The sequence below is a fragment of the Dromiciops gliroides genome, chromosome 1 (assembly GCF_019393635.1).
Source record: "Dromiciops gliroides isolate mDroGli1 chromosome 1, mDroGli1.pri, whole genome shotgun sequence".
NCBI classification, from domain to species: domain Eukaryota; kingdom Metazoa; phylum Chordata; class Mammalia; order Microbiotheria; family Microbiotheriidae; genus Dromiciops; species Dromiciops gliroides.
In genome coordinates, this window is record NC_057861.1 from 684363001 (window position 1) to 684386386 (window position 23386).

General features: G+C 40.6%; 1 protein-coding gene across 3 annotated transcripts in view; it reads right to left on the bottom strand.

Annotated features, from left to right (window-relative positions):
* The window catches only part of TNS3 (tensin 3), a 429194-nt gene extending 406078 nt beyond the window's left edge, over nucleotides 1-23116 (bottom strand). For 2 of the 3 annotated variants that reach the window (XM_043964868.1, XM_043964867.1), the window contains exon 1: nucleotides 22739-23116. Coding sequence is in view for 1 of the 3 variants with exons in the window: in XM_043964866.1 (XP_043820801.1) it covers nucleotides 22576-22647 (72 nt within the window). In the remaining 2 variants the exon portion in view is untranslated. Of the gene's footprint in view, nucleotides 1-22575; nucleotides 22716-22738 lie in introns of those variants that run through there. The other variant, XM_043964866.1, reaches the window with a different exon arrangement.
* Between the last annotated feature and the right edge of the window lie 270 nt (nucleotides 23117-23386).

Genomic DNA, 23386 nt, shown 5'->3' on the forward strand with positions numbered 1-23386 from the left:
GTTTATCATCTTTGCCTGCCAGTGGAGCTACACCATGCTGAAAACCTGTAGGTTATTTTAAACTTGTCCTTTTCCCTTACAGATGCTACATCCAATCAGTTACTTTGTCTTGTGGATTCTTTGTACCCGGTATGGATAAGAAGCTAGTGAAGGAATTATCAAAGAGGTAGAAGAAAAACCAAGATGGTGTGGTGGTGTTCAACTGCCCAAGAATGGGCCTAGAAAATCAAAAGACAGTTATTTATGGAAAATTATTAGCAAATCAGACAAAGCAGAAGGTCAGAGAAAGAAGACATTCTAGGGTAGTAGCTAGTGAAACATCAAAGTGATAGACCAGTGGAGCACAACAGGATATGGAAAAAAAATGAAGCTAGAAATGGCAAGATGGAATAGGAGAATGCCTATTAAGATAATGACAAAGAGGAAGCCTCTTATAAGACAGGAAGTGACAGTATTGAACAGGAAGTAGCAGTATTTAAAGTGAGTAGCTTTCCTGATCTGAAGAATGACCAAGTTGATGTTTAATTGAAGTGGGGTAGAGAAGGTCATTAGAGTTGAGAAGGTGGAGAAATTGTAATAATTGAGATTTTAGAGAGGATGTTTTCTGACTCTTAAGTCAGTATAATTGAAAGCAAAATGTCCTTTGGACAGATATTAATCTAGTCAATCCACTTAGAGATTTCTTTTTAAAGATATAACATATGTGAAATGATTTTCCAGCCTCAAAGTGCTATATAAATGATAGCAGTTATTGTTATTCAAATATAGAATTTTTTTAATCATGCTAACAAATTCTTTGGCATTTCCTATTGTATGTGGTATGCCATATTTCTTTCTTTAAAAAAATGTTGACAACATGTCAAGAAAAAGAGAAAAGGACCTATTTGTACAAAAAAAATTTATAGCATCTTTTTGTGGTAGCAAAGAATTGGAAATTGAGGGGATACCCATCATTCAGGGAATGGCTAACAGAGTTGTAGTATATGATTGTAATCGAATACTGTTGTGCTATAAGAAAGGACAAACAGGATTTCAGAAAAACCTGGAAAGACTTACATGAACTGATGCAAAGTGAAGCGAGCAGAATCATGAGAACATTGTACATAGTAACAGTAACATTGTACAATGATCAACTGTGAATGACAGCTATTCTCAGCAATACAATGGTCCAAGAAAATTCCAAAGGACTCATGAAAAAAAATGCCATCCATCTCCAAAGAAACAACTGAAGAAATTTGAATGAAGATAGAAGCATAATGTTTTTCAGTTTGTGTATGTATGTGTTTTAGGTCTGTGTTTTCTTTCTCGATAGGACTAATTTGGATATACATTTTCCATGACTGCATTTGTATAAGCTTTATCAAATTGCTTACTGTCTTGGGGTTGGGGAAAGGAGGGAGAGAATTCGTCGCTCAATTTTTTTTTTAATGCTAAAAATGTGGAGAAAAAATAAAATTGGGAAAAATAAAGTATTTTTTTTAAATGTGAGATTATGGCTGCAGCTGAATGTCAGAGAAGCTCTTTCATTCCATTGTCTGCATTTCAATGACAGACAAAGAATTTAACAATATAGGGCAAATTCCTTCTCTCCTTGAAAAGATTATAAGCGCAGTGCCCTTGGTGGTTACATCACTAAACCAAAGTACCAAATGTTCATGAGTGTTCTGTGAATTTAAGAGACTAAACACCAAAATATAGCTAACTGCAGTCACATATATAGGGCAGGGCAAGTTGGGATGATTTTCCCCTGTCCCCAAATTCTGGTGGGCCATGAACCCCCCGTTTGAATGACCAGCTGGGTATGGGGAGGAAATGTTGTAAAGACAGTATAGTCGTATTCTAGGTGGTCCAAAAGTAACCTGAAGTTTCTATATAAATATAATCAGTATACAAAGTTCTAGTAGCCCCATCACTCTAGGCCAGTCAGTCATTTTTGTGACATCCTTGATTTCTAGGCTATTCCCTTGACCTGATGCTCCCCTTAACTTCTCTCTACAGATGGAATAACCAGATCCTCCTTCCAGTCACCTAGCTTTCAAATCTTCAGTCATCTTTGATTCTTCCCATTTCTTCATCCCACACTCCTAATCTTTGCCAAGTTCTGTTGATGGCAATTCAGAGGAGCCTCTGGGCTCAGGCTCTTCCTATCTTCTTACCATCATGGCTCCAGTACTGGGTCTTATCATCTCTTGCCTGGAATACTGTAATAACCACTTAAATGCTAGTCTAACTTCCTCTAGTCTGACTTGATCAATCTACTGAAAGTGCTCTCCAAATCCAATGGCCTTTTGTCAGCACACTTCCCTTCTTGAGCTCTTGGTAGCTTTTAACATTATTTCTGATCCCTACCCATATATACTTCTATTCCCTAAGCTTTAGAGATGGTACTATCCTGAATTTCCTCATATCTTTTTTTTTTTTTTGCAGGGCAATGAGGGTTAAGTGACTTGCCCAGGGTCACATAGATAGTTAAGTGTCAAGTGTCCAAGGCTGGATTTGAACTCAGGTCCTCCTGAATCCAAGGCCATTGCTTTAACCACTGTGCAACCTAGCTGCCCCCTCCTCATATCTTTTTAATCATTCCTTCTTGGTCTCCTTCCTTGGTTTGTCATCCTTTGCCTCGTCTTTTCTTCACTTATCTTGCTGAACTGATGTGAAGGTCAAATGAGATAATATTTGTAAGTGCCTGGCACATAGTAGGTACTACATAAATGCTTATTTCTTTTCACCTCCTTAAATAGGTGTTTTCCTAGTATAAGTCATTGACTGTCTTCTCTTCTCTCTCTGAACTTGTTCCCATAGCAATTTCATTCACTCCCATGACTTTAATTAACATCTCTTTACAGATGACTCCCAAATCTCATTCTCCAGTCCAGAATTCAGTTCTAAATCCAAAACCCCCATGAGTGCGTGTCACTCCAGATGTCCCACAGGCACCTCAAAAATCAAGATGTCCCAAACTGAAACATCATTTCTCCCCTATCAATATCTCAATCTCAATCTGCAACTGGAGCTGTCTCTGGATTCATATCCTACAATCCAATAGATTACAAAATTCTGTCATTTCTAGCAAAGCATCTTACGTCTGCACCCTCCTCACTGCCAATGCCCCAGAATAGTCTCTCATTCCCACCCACCCAGACTGTTGCAATAAATAACCTCTTAATAAACATCCTCACTCCCCTCTCTCCTCCCTACTAATCCATCCTTTATGCTGTTTGCTACTAGTCTAATACTATTTTTAAGCTCTGGCCAAGTTACTACATGGCTTAAAAGCCTACAGTGGTTCCCTACTATTTAAAGAGTAATGTTCACACTCTTTTGTTTAACACTTAAGGTGGAGCTAAAACAACTTCTCTAAATTTATATCATAATACCCATACTCTATAGCTACTACTCTCCAAACAAACTGAACTTTCTGTCCCTCTGTTTATTGCTTCCTAAACCTAGAATGTCCTTCCCCCTCCTCTTTTTACTTCCAGAATTCCTATCCATACTTTAAAGACCAAGTCAAACACTACCTCCTCCACAAAGGCAGCCAGCCTTGATCTGCCCCCACCCCAACAACTTTTTCCCTCCCGTGGATCTCACGTGGCACTTTTGTAACTCTCCAATGAACTTTGGCATCTAATAAAGTGTATTGGTGCCTTATAAGCCTACTAGACTGTAAGTCTGAGGAAAATATCTAAACTTTATGTCACCCCAATACATAGCCCACAGTAAATACCTTAGAAAGCACATACTCCAGTGCCTGGCACAGAGTAGGTGCTTAATAAATGTTTATTGATTGATCGAATTATTCTGGGTAAATTCCCTAACCCCTTTGAATTTCAGGGTCCTAATCTTCCAAATGGGATAACAGCTTCTGTACTACCTACCTTTCAGGCTGAGTTGTTGGTGTTTTTTTTTTTAATTCAAATTAAATGCCAGTGAATCATGGCCTAAAATCATAAAACATCACAATCTTTTTTAAAATTGTTTTTTTTCCCAGTTAACAACCATACTTTTTTTTCTCAATCCCAGAAGAAAAAGAACAATTTGTAATAAATATACATGATCAAGCAAAATAATGTCCCACATTGGACTTGTAAAAAAAATAACACTACAATCCTCAAAGAAATTAAATTACAAGTGACCCAAATAGTAAAGAAGAGAAGCACAGTGATTGCAAATAGGCTGTAGGTATTTGCAATGATGACTTGCATGCAAAAAAGGGGGATAAAAACAACCATATAGGAAATGTATGATTGGAATGGGAAGCAGATCAATCATGCAACAAGTGTGAGGGATGTAAGGGCTGTCCTGGTACCTACTTAATATGAAAAGACCTAAGGGAAAGTATACGGCATACAGAGTGTCTCCTTTATGGACAATTTACAGAAAGCTAGATGTCAGTGGCTTAAGAACTATATCACTGGGGAACTACTGACATTAAGGAGATAATTAATGGATGTTTTGAAGCAATGAAACAAAATATTATATAAAAAAACAGTTTTTATTATCACTAACCTAATGTCTGAGATAACTTCTGTCTAAAATCTCTTCTTTCCACTGCCAACTACTCAAAAATGCTATCTTTAATCACTAATTCCACTTCCTATTTAGTTGCTCATTCTCTTTTTAACCCCACCCCCCATAATCTGGCTTCTGCCCCACCTCCACTCCTACCTCCCTTGATCCTAAAATTGTTCTCATAAAGGTTATCAAAGGTTACTTCATTCCTGCTTCAATGGACTTTTCTTAATTCTTGATTACCTGTCAATATATGACACTGTGGACACCCGGCCCCAACCCCATCCCCTTGCTTCTTCATGAAAATCCCTAATTGTCTTTTTGTAAACTTCACGATGCAGTTTTGCTGACTTCCTCTATGAGTATTCTCACTTCTCTTCCAGCTTCTTCTACACCCTATAGCCAGCTCTGTGTCCCTATCATTAGGCTTTCTTCATAGTCATTCCTGTAAAACTTCTTTTATTCTTATTACTTCAACTCTCATCACTATTTTGACTCAATTTGACAAATAATTAAACACCTACAGCATACAGAACACTTTTCCAGGTACTAAAGTGAATAACAAAGTTAAAGTGAGAGTCCCAGAACTTCACAGGCCTCACACTCTAGTAGTACTACCATATCTGTGTGGCCCTGAGCTTTCACTTGTACTGCCTCAAATCAATAAATACCTGAGAGATAGTTCTACTTTGATATCTCCTCACCATTTAAACTCAACAGAGCCCAAACAAAGCTTTCCTTCTTCACTTCTCTTTGTGTCAGTATTCATCTTTCATCTGAACTAAGATTAGGGGTAGTTGAGTCATCTTTGGCTGTATCCTTTCCTTTACCTTCTGAATACAGTCAAGTCACCAAGTTCTTCAAAACATTTTATTTAAACTGACTACCACTACCTTAGGCCCAGGATCTTAATACTTCATCCCAGTTCACCAGAACAGTCCTTACCTCCAGTCCCCCATCCCCCACCTGCTACCCCCCACCCAAAACACAGATACACACATCACTATCATACCTTAATTACAACAATGCATTCATTCTGATTGAACTTCTGAAATAAAAACTTTTAAAGTATCTTATTGCTGTTTGGGGAATCTAGGTAGTACTGCAGGGACTTGAGTTCAGATCTGACCGCCTACAATTACTTGCTGTGTATCCTTGGGCAAGTCACTTATTCTCTATCTACTTCAGTTTCATCAACTCTAAAATGAAGAAAAAAATATCACTCACCTCGAAAATGAAATGAGATATTTTTAAAGCGCTCAGCAAATGGTGTGGCACACAGTAGGCACTATTGGCATCAAAAATTTAAACTCTTTTATTTATGACTTGCCATGATCTTTAAGTCTTATCCATCCGGCCCTCTTTTCCACCATTTCCTCCCTCTTTCCCATCCACCATGATCATCTCTAGCATGATACTTTTGTTCATATTTTCTCCTTACCTTGCATATAGTATAAATTGGTTGAATTGTGCCTGGATTGCTTCTCCTCTCACAATTCTCCTAAGCCTGCTTCAAGTTTCACTTCCTCCGGTGACTTCCATCTTGTCAACATCCTATCTTGATCTCCCTTTCTTTCCTGTTCTCCTAACTGAAATCAGAATCCTTGCCAGACAGTATAAAAATTAGTTTCTCTCTAATTCTTTCTGGGATGTTTGAGCTAGTCTCAGAGCCTCAGTTTCCATACCTGGAAAAAAGAATGGATTGGACTTGAGCTCTAAGATCCTTTCTAACTCAAAAATCTATGAATAAAGACCAGCCTTTTCTCTACTACTAGGTGGTAGATAAGCTCTTTGAAGGCAAAATACATGTTATATTTATTTATAAATCTAAAAAAGTATCTACCATGACACTGTTTTATATTATCAATGCACAAATATTGGATCAAGGGGCAGCTAGGTGGCACAGTGGATAAAGCACCAGCCCTGGATTCAGGAGGACCTGAGTTCGAATCTGGCCTTAGACACTTGACATTTACTAGCTGTGTGACCTTGGACAAGTCACTTAATCCTCATTGCCCCACCAGGAAAAAAAAAGATACAACACAAATATTAGATCAACTAAATATTTTAATTCTATTATGTACTCTGTGGCACAGCAAAAGATGAAAAGGAAGGACCACTCCTTTGCAACTCTAAAATTTAATCCCCACTCCAGTCCGTAAGGACTATGTAAATAAGAAACCAAGACACTTCAGAAAATGAAGAAAAAGAAAAGAAAACTCCCTACTATGGCATATTGCCTCATTCTTAAGATAAAACAAAAAGATGCTATCTGTCCCTAGCTTGTAGAAAGAAGAGTGATGAGAATGAAAGACAGCTTTTTATCTCCTTTTAAATGAAGCCTTTCCATTAGAGCTTCATATTTAAATGAAATAAATCCAAATGGTGTGAATTCCCCAGCTGCCTTCAACCCTATAAATTCTAGAGGTTTATGAAGAGGGTGGTGAAATAGACACCTGACCAGGTGATTGGGGTTTGGAATCTAGAAAGCAAAGCCATCTAGTGCATAACTGTAGGGGAAATTTGCATGTGTCTATGCAGCACTTTTCACAAAATAAACCCATGCTCCTAGTCTAGCTCATCTCTTTAAGTATGAACCGGCACCCAGACCTTGCAGTCAGAAACCATGACCTTGATTCCTTGTGTTCCCTCCCTCCACCAGGACCTTGTGGTGGATTTCTGGTTTTGACCTTGATACCACCTCTACCAAAGCTTCTTGCCTCTGGCTGTAATTCACTGAACAGTCTGGCAGGTTTTTGTTTGTTTGTTTTGTTTTGTTTTGTTTTTAATGTTGTTACTGCTTCCAAGTCCCATTTGGGGTTTTCTTGGCAAAGAAACTGGAATGGTTTGCCATTTCCTTCTCTAGTTCATTTTACAGATGAGAAAACTGAGGCAAACAGTGTTCATTGACTTGCCCACACAGCTAATAAGGGTCTGAGGCCAGATTTGAACTCAGGAAATGAGTCTTCCTGACTCCAGGTCTGGAGCTCTATCCACTGTGCCAGCTAGCTATCCTAGGTTTTTTATATTCACTGGATATTCTGTTCCTGACCTCCAGTTGCTCTGGAACAGAATTCCCAGTCCACTTCTCCACACTCCTCCCATCCCTCAAGAAGGGTTTAACCAGCATCATGATCCCTGCCTGGCTGGTCATGATCTCCTGCAGCCCTCAGCCTGGCACTGTATATCAAGTTATCAGATGAACTTATAATCAAATAAAGTACAAAAACCTGTGAAACTGTAAACATAAAATTACAAGAATTTAAAATGTTATAGTCATCAAGAATAAAACTGCATCCTAAAAACTGTAATTCTTTTATGTTTTTGTTCAACTTAGTCATTATTTGGCATGGATATGTCAATGACAATCCTGATGATGACGACCTTCCTTCCAGCATAGCAGATAATGGAGAGACCTAGTCTGCATTGCCAGACCCAGGTTCTATTTCTGTAGCTTCTACGTCACTATTTGTCTTTTTCGTTTTTCACCTTTAATGCTTAAAACAAATTCAATTAAACTATTCAGGGGTATTTCCAATTTTTGCTCCAAGGGAATAAATTCAATACTTTCCAATATCCCTGCCTAGCCAAAAAAAAAAAAAAAAGACCAATAAGATGCCAATTCTATGGGGTCGAACCAAAATTCCATGATAACAAGAGTTCCTGCCTGTGTTCTTAGCAAGTAAGTGTAAATATACTTTTCCCCCCTTTTTTTGGTGGGGCAATGAGGGTTAAGTGACTTGCCCAGGGTCATACAGCTAGTAAATGTCAAGTGTCTGAGGCTGAATTTGAACTCAGGTCCTCCTGAATCCAGGGCCAGTGCTTTATCCACTGAGCCACCTAGCTGCCCCCAAATATACTCTTCCCAAAATATATATATTTTATTTATTTGATTAAATATTTTCCCAATGACATGTGAAAAAATTTTAAACAATTCATTTAAAAAAATTTTTGAGTTCTAAATTTTCTCCTGCCCCTTCCCTCTCCTTGAGAAGACAAGCAATTTGCTAGTGTAGAAATACTCTTAATGAATAAAAATTAACCAAAATAAATCTTCAGGCATTTTGACTGCATTTTTTCTGTAGGGTTTTGTGGTATTGTTTTTCTTTTGCCTTCTGAGCAATTTGCATCTGCTAAAGAATAAAGGGGAACTACTATTGGTGAGGAAAGTCCATACTTAAAAGCTGACACAGGTCATATGTATTTGACATGGTTTCCATGAAACTATTAGAGTGTACTGCTCTTCAGGTAGAATAGCCATGGAGAAAACCCTGTATAAATTACATTCATAGATCATAAGTTCTTGCATGTGGTTCCCAGACTGAACCATTTATCCAAATTAAAAACACTCTCCAGAAACAAAATCAGTTCCTTTTAACTGAAAATAAAACCAAATAACCCTGAAGGCATTTTTTTAATGAAAGACAATCTTCCTTTCTTATTCTATTAATCACTGCATGTTACACAATCTGTCAAAACAGCTTGGTAAGAAGTTCTCCTCTCTTCCTCTTTTTTTTTTCCCCCCTAAGGGCCCAGTTATTACCCCACTGGCTCAAAACTCATCTCTGTGCCTTAGGAAAGGAGAACTACCAATACCCAGAATGAGTTAACAAAGTTTGGGGGGGGGGTGTTCATGTACATTTCAGTTCAATCATCTCCCCTTTAAACAATGCTGAATTTTCTCTTTCCTCCCCAAGACTGGGGAAGAACATTCCTAAATGGATTAAATCTCCTTTAGGCAGAACCCCAGTAACCCCCACCCCCCACCAGCCAGAGGCATGGATATGCGGCTTAAGACCAGAAAGTAAACCTTCCCACTTTCCTCTTCTACAGGCCACCTGACTTGAGTCGCCCTGCCCCCCCCCCTCCATCTTTTCCAGGGAAGGTGAACTAGAAACACACCTGTCCCATAGATTATCACAGCAAATCATTCTGTCACCTCCAGCCTCTAGCAATTCATTACCTCAATCCTGTTATCTCCTAAAATGCAAGCCGGCAGGTAATCAGATAGCTGGGCAAAAGAATGGGGAAGAGGTGGCCAGCAAGCAGGAGGGCAGGCCCCCTTTCAGATCTCCACAAGCAACAGAGCTCTCCAATGGGCTCCTGGGGCTATGGAAATTCAGTGCGACTGCATTAAGTACCCAGAGAAAAAAGAGGGTGAGGGGAATCAAGGCCGGGTCACTAATCTATCCTGCAAACTGACAATTTGTCAGCCCAGTTTTCAGTCCATCCTAGGAACAAGACCCAAAGGGGCCAACCATGAGAGAGGCAAGCACTGAAATGAAATGTATCCTGAAGGGAGTAGATTACCAAGGAGAGAAAAAGATGTGCCCAATAAATAACTGGAGTCCTCTTTTGCATTATCATAGAGGAAGGGGGAAATATCCAGTAAAGAGCAGGGCCTCCCTACCCCCAGTCCCACAACTCTAGGCCCACTGAGATAATATGCACATTCCTCCACTCCCACTTTTTAATTGAGCCAGGGTAAGATTTAATGTCCAGATGCTGGCCTGCTGCATTTATTTTAAAGCTCTCCAAGAAAAGGCCACACACTGCTGATGTGTTGCAGGGAAAGAATGAAAAAGGGGAGGGACTCCTAAATCCCCAGGTGTGAAATAACACCCTCCCTGTACCTAGTGCTTGCTGGGCCTGTAAAAGACTGTAAAAGATTGCAGACCTCACTTAATAGCACTTGCTAGGGCCAAAATTCTCATACTTTTGATTTTTCCCTAGTGCATTTTGATTTTATTTTCTTAAAAAAAAAAAGAATTCCTTCCCAACTAAGCAGGAATATTTTTTTTTCCTTAACCAGCTTCACATCCCCCATTGCACACAACCATCAAGCTAGGCAAAAATCCTCACAGGCCTACTCTGGGGGTGAGGAGGCACAATCAAACTACTTCCTGGCAGGAAAGGACTCATCCAAGGCAGAGGAATTAGCATCTCCTAGAACAACCCAGTTCCTTTCATCATTATCATCTCAGACTTCAACTGATATTTATGAAGTGCTAACTAGTAGCATGGCACTGTATTAGATGCTTGGCCAGGAATATAAAAAAAATAATTTTAAAATTGCTAGCATGATAACAAGAGCTAACATTTATATAGCCCTTAAAGTGATTTACAGTTAACTCATTTGAGCCTCTTACTACAACCCTTTGAGGTAGGTGTGAAAATTATTATCCTCATTTTACCCAAGAAGAAATAGAGGGTGATAGACTAAGTGACTTGGCCAGGGTGACAACTAGCTAATAATCAATTAACCAATGAACATTTAAAGGAGACCACTGGGGTTGGTATTTGTTGTTCTTGTTTAGTCATTATTTTTCAGTTGTATCTGGCTCCTTGTAGTCCCATTTGGGGTTTCTTGACTAGAGTGGTTTGCCATTTCCTTCTCCAGATTATTCTACAGTTAAGGAAACTGAGGCAAACGGGATTCAGTGACTTGCCCAGGGTTACACAGCTAGTAAGTGTCTGAGGCCAGATTTGACCTCAGGAAATGAGTTTTCCTGACTCCAGGCCTGGCACTGTATGCAATGTGCCACCTAGCTGACCCAGGGTTTTTTATACCAGCTGGATATTCTACCAGGGTTTGGTATTAGAGGGGTGATTTTCTACTTCCAAATCTGCTCCTTACTACCTGTATGGCCATAAAGGCAAGCCACCAGTGAGCCTGGGTCAGAGTGTTTGCTGCATTTTTTGACCAAAGCATGAGAATGCATCACAGGTTATGGCACTAGAGAATTCCTAGGAAACAGGAAGCTCCTTTTTCTATGGGCCTTTTCGCGTGTCTTTTCTAGTTCTCCCTGTAATGTGGGTCCCAGCTCCAGAGCAGCGTGTGCTACCTATGCTCTAAGGGAGAGTAAAATTGCTTTGACTGAGGGCTCATTAGTGTGTGGGCCAGGGGAGAAACTGAGATATGAATACATTAGGTCACAATTCTCTTTGGCAAAGGTATTATTGGTTAAATGGGTTTGTGGACTCTTCTGGTGAACAAGTGGTTTAGAACGTTTTCTCAGACTTTTTCTCAAGTCAACAGTACACTGCGGGGGAGAAGAGACAGAGAAAAAACAGTCCCTGATATTAAGGAGCTCAAAGTCAAAGGAGACAATATGCAAACAACTATGTACATGAAGATATGTACAGGATAAACTAAACATAATCTCAGAGGGAAAGCCCAGTGGTTAAAGAGAACCCCAAACATGAGGACAGTGGAAATCCAAAGGGACAGTTCCTTGATCTCCAACCTGGAGATGTAGCATCTGAGAGAGGAACAGAGCCTAGGTTATTCAGCTCCAAAATACAACCACCTCTGATGAGTTCTGGCCCTGAATAATGCTGGTAAGAGTATAACTATTTTTTTTCCCTCTTCGACTATAGAAGCAATGATAAAAAAGCCAAGTTAGTGAAGGACCTAGAGTCCACATTACATGGAGATGTTTAGGTTAGAGAAGGGGGATGGGGGTATTGTGTTATGATAGCTGTCTCCAAGTATTTGAAGGTTGTCATATAAAAGAGAGATTAAAAGCTAGTTGTGTATGTTCCCTCAGGGTGGAATGAGGAGGTAATGGATAAAACCAACTTGGGCTTGATAACAGGAAAAGTTTCCTAACAATTAGAGTCATCCCAAAGGAGGACAGGCTTCCTGAAGAGGTAAGGTAGAGGGCTAGCCCTCTTTGGAGGTCTTTAGGAAGAAAGGCTGGATGTCCACTTGGTATGTGTGTAGGTATATGGTGACAATTCCTGTAATGGTACATCTTCAAAGCGTACATTTAGAATTGCTCACAATGGGTTGGACTAGAGAGTAGCTGAGAGGTACGTTCCAACTCACAAATTCTGTGATCTAATTGGCACATCTTCCTTGAGCATGGATGACTACAGATCATATCCAACAGTAGCCCCCATCTATATAAAGGCCTTTACGTATACCTTCTAATTTGATTTTCACTGCAACCCTATGTGATAGCTGTTAATATTATATCCATTTTGCAGGCAAGGAAGATGAGGTTAAAAGAGTCCAAGTGACTTACCTGGGATTATACAGTTTTTAAATTGTGTAGTGGAAAGGTAATGGATTTGGAGGGCCTACATTCAAACTTGGCTCAGTGAATCTTTGGATAAGTCAGAATAACCTGGGGGGGAGGGGGCAGGCAGAGGTAATTTCTTCATCTGTAAAATGAAAAGGTTAGACTATCAAGAGTTGACGAATTGCTGCCAAAGGGCCAAACCTAGCCCACTCTAAGCTAGCAATACAATAAAAACTTAATTTTTAAAATGTAAAAAAAATATTCTAAAGAAGATGATCTCTAAGGTCCTTTCCAGTTCAAAATCCTATGAATGCCTCAGGCAGAATTTAACATTGTGCCACAATGCCTCTCCTTGTGGAAGAATATAGTGTTCCCAGATTCCACTCTCCATTACTACTGACATCCAATTTAATTGCCAAGTTTTGTTAATTCTATTGTCATGACATTTCTCATATCTAAATTCTGTACTAATAAGACCAAGACCTTAGTTCAAGCTATCATCACCTTTTTACCTAAATTATTATAAGTCTCTTAATTGGACTCCATGATTCCAGTCTCTTCTCCCACCCATCTTCCTTACAAGTATCAAAATAATCTCCCTATAAACTGGCCTGACCATGTCCCTCCCTTTCTCAAGAAGTTTCAATAATGCCCCATTTCCTCAACAGGATAAAATACAAACCTCTGAAAGTGTGCATTTAGAATCCCTCACAATCTAGCCTAGTTTTCTGGACTCAGTTCACATTACTCCTTTTCCTATACTGTGTGTCCCTGTCAAACTGGTCAGCTTGATGTTGTTTACATAAGATATTCTATCTCCCACCTACATGCCTTTGAACAACCTGCCTACCATGCCTGGAATTGTCTTCCTTGTCCTCCTTCTGGGTTAAGGTGAGAAAGCCTTAGCTTAAATCTTCCTCGAATTGTCCTATTTTTTGTTTGTTTGTTATTTTTTTGTTTGTCCTATTTTTATTTATCTGATTACAGTTGTATTCCTAGTGGAATATAAGGGCAGAGATTGTATTTCTGATAGGTTTGTTTCACTTTTATCCTCAACCTACCTAGGGTAGTTCCTTGCACAGAGTATTGAATAAATACTTACGGATTTGTAAGGTGTATCTTCATGTATAAAAGCTGACTTAAAGAAGATGGTCAGAGACACACAGGCCCCTAAAATCATTCCTAGGAAGACAGGGGACAGAGAAGGTTGAATGGAATTCTTTTCCCCTAGTACATTGGTGATAAAGCCATGGAACAGATACATAAGTAAAGTTATTGTTTTTTTCGAGCATCCTCAAAGATTTATTTAATTTTTCAATTAATTTTTTTAATTTAATTAAATTTTCTTACTTTCTACTTAATTTATTTCATAGCCATTTAAAAATTTGGGGTGAGTTATGAATTGATCCAGGCATTCTGGAAAGCAAGCTGAAACTATACTCACAAAACTTACTAAACTGTGACTCCCTATGAACCAGTTATCACTACTAGGCTGGTACCTCAAAGAAAACAAAGAGCAAACAGACCTCTTAACAAAAATAGTGTGCCCATCATTTAGGGAATGCCTGAATGAATCATGGCATATGGATGTAGTAGAATACTATTATCTGCTATAATAAATAAATAAAGGGATAGTTTCAAGAGAAACCTGGGAAGAATTGTACAAACTGGTGCAGAGTGAAAGTGGGCAGAACCCAACTTTGAAAGATGTAAGAATTTTTATCAAAGCAATGATTGCAGAGGATGACAATGAAGAATGCTATTCATCTCTTTATTAAGAAAGCATGGGGGGCAGCTAGGTGGCGCAGTGGATAGAGCACCGGCCCTGGATTCAGGAGTACCTGAGTTCAAATCCGGCCTCAGACAATTAACATTTACTAGCTGTGTGACCCTGGGCAAGTCACTTAACCCCAATTGCCTCACTAAAAAAAAAAAAAGCATGGGGGGCAGCTAGGTGGCACAGTGGATAAAGCACTGGCCCTGGATTCAGGAGGACCTGAGTTCAAATCCAGCCTCAGACACTTGACACTTACTAGCTGTGTGACCTTGGGCAAGTCACTTAACCTTCACTGCCCAGCAAAACAAACAAAAAATGGTATGGACTCAGAGTACAGATATAGACATTTTTCTTTTGACATGGCCAACATAGAAATTTGTTTTGTTACAAGTTTTTTGTTTTTCTCAATGGAAGGAACAGGAATTGGAGGAAAAGAAAAATAGATTTTTGTTCCTTGACAAAATTTTTTAATAAAAGAAAGGGATCTTGGTATCACAAACACTAGAGCTAGAGGAAATCTTAAAAGGTAATCTAGCCCAACATACTCATTCTACAGTGTAACGATTGGAATGACGCCACCTTCTGGAGACTTACTGTAGAAGAGTTCCACCCATGAAGCGAAGGTCTTTGAGGGCAAGACCAGGAGTCTTTTCTTTGGCGTCAGGAAGTGACGTGGGCTAGTGGGAAGAGGAAGGAAGAGACTGGTGCTCGCTCTCACTCTCTTTCCTTTGGACTCTGGTGGAGAGTGGAGCTAGAAATGTGCTCTCCCTTTAATAGATAGATGAATGTAGGCCTTTCTCTCTCTCTTTACCAAATTCTTATTCTCCTTAATAAATGCTTAAAAGTCTAACTCTTGCTAAAGCTTATAATTTATTGGCGACCACTCATTAGATATTTTAGACAGTTTAGCTAGAATTTTAGCCCTTAACAACAGATGAGAAAACTGAGACCAAGAGAGATTAAATTACTTGTCCAAGATATTAAGTGGCAAAACCAGAATGTTATAGTAGTCTCTTGGATTCCAGATACAATGTTCTTCCCATTGCTCCACAGCCTGGAACATTGCCTGTAGGGTACTGATCAGTACTTCAAAGAATGATGCCCTTTAGGACAACAGCTACACAGTTTATGCTTTTACCATTCCTGTGTATGTCTACCAGTTACTTTTTCTATTATCATTGTGCTGGGTTATAGAAGCCCTAACTGCCCTCTTAAAAAAAAAGGGGGGGGGGGCGGGCAGCTAGATGGCGCAGTGGATAAAGCACTGTCCTTGGATTCAGGAGGACCCGAGTTCAAACGCAGCCTCAGACACTTGACACTTAACTAGCTGTGTGACCCTGGGCAAGTCACTTAACCCTCAGTGCCCTGCCCCCCCCCAAAAAAAAACCCAAACAAACGAAAAAGAAAGAAAGAAAGAAAAAGAAAAGAAAAGGTTACCATTTGTTTTTGGATAACCTTCATTTCCAAATGCAGTAGTTCTCTCCATCTCTGTTCAGGGAACTATTCCTAGTTTAAACACACAAGCAAATCTATCTTCTAATCTTCTATGGGCTGATACAATGCTAGGATGACCTTATTGGTCACATCAACTCTTTAAGATGTTTTGTTTTAAACTAAAAACCCTGAAATATAACTAGTTGCCCTCTCCTCAATCCCTCCTCCCCTCCTATGGTAGGTGGAAGAAGAGTGTCTGAGAAGGGAGGTTAATGAAGGGGGAAAATGGGACAGAAAATTGTCTCTATAATTTATTGGCCTGAGGCTTACTATTATCTGAGTTCAGTCAATAAGATAGAAGCCATGGAGGGAGGGGAAAACTAGAATCTGGACACAGCAAGAATCCAGTAAGGGGACATCTGAATGAGACAAGCCCTGGACTTTAGGGACTAGAGAGTGAGAGCAAAGAGCAATGGTATCACGAAACCCCAACTGGAAAACCAGGTAACCAAGCTGGTATGTTATTGGAAGCCCTAGGTTCTCTCCCTTGATTCACTGCCACTATTGTTTCCCAATTGATCTCCTTACCCATGTCCCCTGAATAATGGGAATCAGTGCCACACTGCTGCAGAGAGTGTGATACAGGGCAAGGAAAACACCAATTCAGAGTTAAGAGGAACTGAGTTTAAATCTTGTACTCTCACAGTTTTCTACCTGATTTGATCATTTCTGAGCCTGTTTGCACAACCATAAGGGGAGGAATTTTGACTTCTTTTTGAACCTCAGTTTCCTCATTTGTAAAATGAGAATTGGGCTTAATAAATAACCTTTGAAATGCTTTTCAGCTCTAAATCCAAAGAGTGGACTTTAAAAATCCCTGTCACTCTGACTCTTCAAGAACCCATTTGGGGTTTTCTTGACAAAGATACAGGAATGACTTGCCATTTTCTTCACCAGATGAGGAAATTGAAACAGGTTTAAGTGACTCACCCAGGGTCACACAACTTCTAAGGCCAGATTTGAACCCTGGTCTTCCTGACTCCAGACCCAAGGCTAAAGTCCCTACACTTGTACTAAGCAGGTTTCTCCAGAAACAAGCACACTTCACTAGCTCTGATCTTCAAAGTGCTTTTTACCATTAATAGTTACAAGGAAACAGATGGGTTTAAAGTAACAAACAAAAGGGGAAATTCACAGAGTTACAAAATGTATTAAAAGCCTTCTCTGAGTAAGTGTCCCGGTTCTAAACTGAAATTAAAATGGTGTAGGCCCATCAGATTCTAGTACCACTTTACTAACTCGGCCCAGGTAATGGTAAATCTAAGTGAGCCTGGCTTAGACTTGTCTTCAAATTTCTAGTGCTCTTACTCATCATCTTCCCCTGTCCCAAACCCCCTTTCCCAGGCCAGTGCACAGACCTGAAGGAAGAATCAGGACAGGACCAGAGAAATTAGGGTATATCATCAATTGTTACAAAAGAATTCAAGGAGATTCATTTGCATCTCAGAGAAACTTCCAGACTTTGGTCTCAATCTCAAAGTCTCCTTCTTTCCCAGAAGAAAGTCAAAGGTCAATTCCTTCAAGAATTGAGTCTAAAATAGAAGTAAATAAACCCAGATGGAGGGGCTAAGTCTTCCTCCAGAGAAGTAAAAGTACTTGGGCACTAAAGAGCACTGGGGCTTTGTGACAATTGTTTTAGTGGTGCTCCTCATCTTCCCTCCCTGTGCCATGGTTGCTAGTTTTCCAGATGCTCAGGCCAAATATGCAATGGTTTCCTCTTATTCTCCAAAAACCCAAAGGTAAAGGAAAATCAAATAAATGAAGAGGAAAAAATCGCACTCCACTTTTATTAGAAAAACAAAGGCCAAACAAACAAACTATCTGGGACTTTTTTTTAAAGCAAGCAAACTAGTAAACAAGTTGATATCTGGTATTTATTTTAAAATAATTGAAAACAGCCCTAGCTCCAGGATGTCAAGACTGAATGAAACCAATATCCTACATAATAGCTAGCATTTATACATGCCTAAAGTTTTGCAAGAGCAGGTAGGAGGCGAAGTGGATAGAGAACTGACCCTGGAGTCAGGAAGACATCTTCTTGAGTTCAAATCCATCCTCAGACACTTAATAGTTGTGTGACCTTGGCCAAGTCACTTCACCCCATTTGCCTCCCTTTCCTCATCAGTAAAATGAGCTGGAGAAGGAAATAAGCAAACTGCTCCAGTATCTTTGCCAAGAAAACTCCAAATGCATTCATGAAGAGTCAGACAAGAATGAGCAACGACAAAAAAATAAGTTTTTCAAAGAGCTTTACATATACTATCCTCACAACAACCATTTGAAGTGGGTCCTATTATTATTCCACCATTTTACAGATAAGGAAACTGAGGTTTAGTGAAGTTAAGTGATTTGCCCAGGGTCACACTGCTAATAAGAATATACAGAAGGGGTTTCAGCTGGGGTCTTTCTGCCTCCAAGTTCAGCACTTTATTAGATAGCTATACTGTCTCCACCTTCAGTACTTTACAGTACTTTTCAAAGATAAGTGCTCATTCCTTTAGGTCATGAATTCCTAAAGGTCTTGAAATTTATCAGATATAGTGATAATAACTAGTATTTACAAAAAAATTTAAACTTCTAAAGTACTTTTAAAATATCTCATTTAACTTCACAACATCCCTGAGAGTCAAGTACTATTAGTATCTCCATTTTACACATGAGGAAACTCAAGCAGACACAGGTTAAGTGACTTGCCCAAGGTCACAAAGCTAGGAAGCATCTGAGACTGGATTTGAATTCTGATTATTGATTAATCTAAATTCAGTGTCCAATACCAATACTCTTGAATTTCTCAAGAACTCAGAATGATAGGATAAAATATGGCAATATGTCTAGCTGGCTGAAGGGTGGTCTATATGGGAAAATCATCAATCTTTTTAACCCTGTTACTTGTAACTTGTAAGGTTTATCACCCTTCCACTATGTCACACATTCATCCATGTGACTAACAGGCTCCTGAAAGATTTTACATCACCATCTGTATGGGTTTTGGCAGCTAGGTGGTACAGTAGATAGTATCAGAACTAGAGTCAGGAAGCCTCATCTTCCTCAATTCAAAACTGGCCTTAGACACTTACTAGCTGTGTGACTCTGGGCAAGTCACTTGTCACTTATCCCTTTTGGCCTTAGTTCCTCTGTAAAATAAGCTGGAAAAAAAGAAATGGCAAACCATTCCAATATCTTTGCCAAGAAAACCTCAAAGGAGGTCACAAAGAGTCAGACAAGACTGAAATGACTGACCCACAACAAAAATCCAGGGTGCTAAGTATTCTGATGTGATGAGGGAAAAGCAGATCTTAAGGGTTTCATGTCTCTTGCCCTAAGAAAGCACATAGCAGCAATAATGTAATATTCTCTGATAATGGCATATCTCTTCAAAACAAAATACCCTGAGATTCAGAGAAAACTCTATTGACTAATTTATTGAATAGAGTGGGAGGAAATGGACATGTATGTCTTTAGAAGTAACCAAAAGTGTGAGAAATCATCAGAGGAGATTTTTTTCAACCATACATGCCCTAACTGTCAGCTACTGATGAAGAGCTTTATAAACAAGTTAACTATGACAGTTCTTTAAAGCTCTATCATGCTCAGTATCTTTCGATTTCTCATTTCTCTGCCCCTCTTTGTCTTCTTTTACTGTCTCATCCTGTCCTATTTTCCACTTTTCCTTTCTTCTTCACAACCTATTCACAGGCACCCAGTCAAGTCCAGATACTTAACTACTACTTAACCTTTGCTTACTGCAAACAGAACTAAAAAGGATGACTCTTTTTTCGAATGCAAAGATACAGTAACTGCTTCATATAAAAATAGCAACAAGAGAAAAGGGATCTTAGAAGTCATCTGGCTGGCAGAGAATGGAGCCCCAGAAGGATGAAGTAGCTTAATCAGAGTCACACAGGTAAATCTGGGATCCATGCCTGAGTCCTCTGATCCCAAAGCCAGTGTGCTTTTTTTCCCACTATCCCACAAAGACACAGTAAGGGAACACAATCGTTTTTTTCAGCTGGATGTAGTCTTACATTCAGGAGTTAATAATTTTCTGCAGATTCTTTGTTTTCAAGGGTGGGTGGGATTACAGCTTTCAATAAGAATTCATCTGTTTAGGCTATTCAGAAACTTCCCAGTGGCCCTGGTCAGGAGAATTCTATCACACTTGTGGAGGAAAAAAAAAATCTTTGCAGAAAAGAAAGACTCCAGTAAATGCAGTATTTTGTCAGTTCTGGTCAGCCTCTGAGACAATCTCTGCTTATTGATCCTGAAGCTAATTTTTGCTCGTTTTTTTCTTTTTTAAATGAACTATTCCAGCACTGGTCTATGGCCCATAATGTAGCACCAAATGAATGACTCGAATTTCCTTAGTGCTTTTTTTTTCAGTACTTAAATAGCACTCTCCTTGAAACAACTCCTGTAGGTCAGGTTGCACAAGTAATGTTATTCCCATATTGCAGAAGAGAAAACTGAGCCTCAGAGAGATTGAACAACTTGCCAAAGTTCACAAAATTGGTTAGTATCATAGCCAAGGTGGAAACCCCCAATCTCCACTCAACAGTCTATTATACCAGGTCCTTGATTTGCCTCAAATATACTGCAAGCTTCTTGTGGATTATCTTCAAATAGACACTTACTAACTGGCTCTTTGTGCCAGGTACTGTGCTAAGTAGCCAGGATAGGAAGAAAGGGCAAAGGTGGTCCCTGAACTCGAGGTACTCACAAACCAATCTGTGAGACCATATACAAACAACCATATATAAACGAGATAGATACAGGACAAACCGGAAATAATCTTAGGGAGAAGGCATTAGCATTAAGGTGGATCAGGGTAAGCCTTCTTATATAGACTGGATTTTCTTCTGTATCCACCTCTTTCCTTACAAGCACAGAGCTAAACATTAATTCATTCAACAAGAATTTATTACTGTAGTTACTATTATAGTAGTGGCTAGTTTGGGGTAGTTAGGTGGCACTGGACAGAACGCCTGGGGATTAGACATTTACTAGTTGTGTAACCCTGGGCAAGTCACTTTAACTGCTCCTTCAGTTTCCTCCTCTGTAAAATGGGGGCAGTCACAGTAGCTATCTCCCCGGGTTGTTGTGAGAATCAAATGAAATAATACTTGCAGCTGTAAGCACTATATAGAAGTTAGTTATTTGTTATTATCAAAGCACTGTTTTCGGTACAGAGTGCCTTTTGGGAGCTAACATTCTATCGGAACTAACGCTCAGCTACTGGACACTTAAAATATACCCAGAAGCTTGATTAATTTCCAAATACTAACTTCCTACTGGAGGGAGGTGTCCATCCATTTCCAGAACAAATAGTATTCAGAAGCGGGGTGGGGGGTTGGGGGGAGGACTATTTATATGTTGCAAAGTACCATAGTTCCCACAGTCTTAGGAATGCAAACGGCATTGTCATAATTCTAAGTAACTTCCAGGTTTATTTCAATCCTCCTTAAATGTGAGCACTTATTTAAGCAGATTGATAGGCGTAAACCCCAAGCCACCTTCATACATTTTGTACACGTGTCTGAGAGTCACAGGTCAGTTCCTGATGGCTTCAGACACTACATATTCCCAAGCACCAGCAAGCATAACATCTACGACAGTTTATTACTGCGTCAACAAGCAGCAGCCACTCAACACGACCTTTACCAGAGCCTTACACGCTGCACATTATTATTATTATTTTAATGTCAAACTGGAGTCGAGGATAAAAGGCAATTGGCAACACCAAAAAAGAAAAAAAAAGCCAAAGTTTCATTATTTTAAGTCTGGGAATGATTTCTAAGGGATCCTCTGACCAACCCCTCTCCACAAAAATGTAAATAAACTATGGTTGTAGCCTATCCCTTTTCACTCCTGGGTGTGAGTCACTACGCTGGATTTCTGGGGCCAAAAGGTAACCCAGTTCAAACCCAGTTGACACTGATTTTCTAAAATGGTGTGGTGCTTGCCGCCGACATTCACAAACACCTGACATAACCTGCTCCCAAGAAAGGGAGAAAGTATTTAAACAGAAGTCCTGAGCCCCCCCCCCCACCTCCACCAACTTTCACTTAAGAAATAAGCTCCCAAAAGCCTCCGACTTTGCAACTGAATCAAAATAACGCATCTTAGCCAAACATCGTAGCTTCCTCCAAATCCGACCAAAGTCCATGCAGTCCATTTGCAATCATCCACATCCCCAGAACGCGGAAATGCCGGGTCTCGTTAAAGAGTACCTGGGGGCAGCATTAAAACTTCAACTCAGGAACTCACTGACAAGCGAGACAGAGGGTGTCCGAAGGCACTCACTCTGTCCACTTTGGGCAACTCGACTTTCTCAGCCACAACTGAAGAATTCATCAAAGAGGAGAGAAACAATACATTTCCTACAGTTATGTTTTGAGGATAGGGTAGGGTAGGGTGGAGGGGCATCCTACTATGACAGCAGATTTCCTAGTCGAAAGAAAGACGGACACACTCATGCACACGTACACACACCTCCAGCGCGAAGTTTGAGAAGCTTGGAGGACCCAGTCTGCAAGCTTAAGGTCTTCGCGCACTAGCACGAATCCGTCGATAAGTAAATGCTCCCCTCTTTCGGAAACATTATTCTCCTCCGAAGGGAAAGCAAACTAGCTATGGAGAGAAACGCACGCGCTCGTGCGCGCGTGCACACACACACAGACACATTCACAAGCTCACACACAGGCGACCGAGCGGGATGCAGCCCTCGGTCGAAACTTTGCCCAGTCCAGAGTGCATGGTTATACCGACCGTCCCAATGCTAAAAGCGTACGAACGTCCCTCCTCCGGCGCACAAAACAAAGAGAGCCGGCTGCAAGGCATGTGGACCAGCTCCTCCAGCGCACCGTTCCCGCCCGCTCACTCCGCGCCTTCCAGAGCGCTGCGAACACGCTGCCCAGCTTGCAGCCTTTACCTTTCTGCCCCGCGCGCCTAGTTCGCCTGCCTTGCCTCCTTCCACCAGCAGCGCGCCGCCCAGCTGCTTTCAGGAAAGCCACGCAGCCCGGGAGGAAGCAGCAATCCAAAGTTGGGGGTGGGGGCGGAGGGCGTCTGGGAGGGGAGGCGGGCTGGAGCCCAGCCACACGAATGTGGCTTTTCTTCAGGCTGGCCGCTGTGGAGGAACTTTTTCCAGGTTTCCGAATTGGAGGTGGCGGTCGAGGGAGACTGGAAAGGCGCGGCGGAGCTGTGGGAGTCGTCCCCAGGGCTTGCCTTTGGAATAGGGGAGCCCAAGGGAAGAGCAACGATTGCAGAAGCGGCCGCCGTGCTCGGAACCCAGCCCAACCCCGAAGCCCCTCCAGGGAAAGGGATGAGCCGCCGCAGCCCTCTCTAGGAAGCAGCTACAATCGCTGGTCTCACTACCCCACCCCGAGGCTGGCTCTCCGATGGCTTTCAGAGTCCAGGGGCCACTCCAGATAAAGGAGGTATGCGACTGGCGCGCCTGCCAAAGCCAAGTGGCGTTGCTACTGCCGGGGTCCTTTCTTGGACAGTTCTCCTAGCGGAGAGAAGTTTCCTCAACACCACACTCAGACTTCATCCAGGGGCTGCAACGCAAAAGAACTTTAAA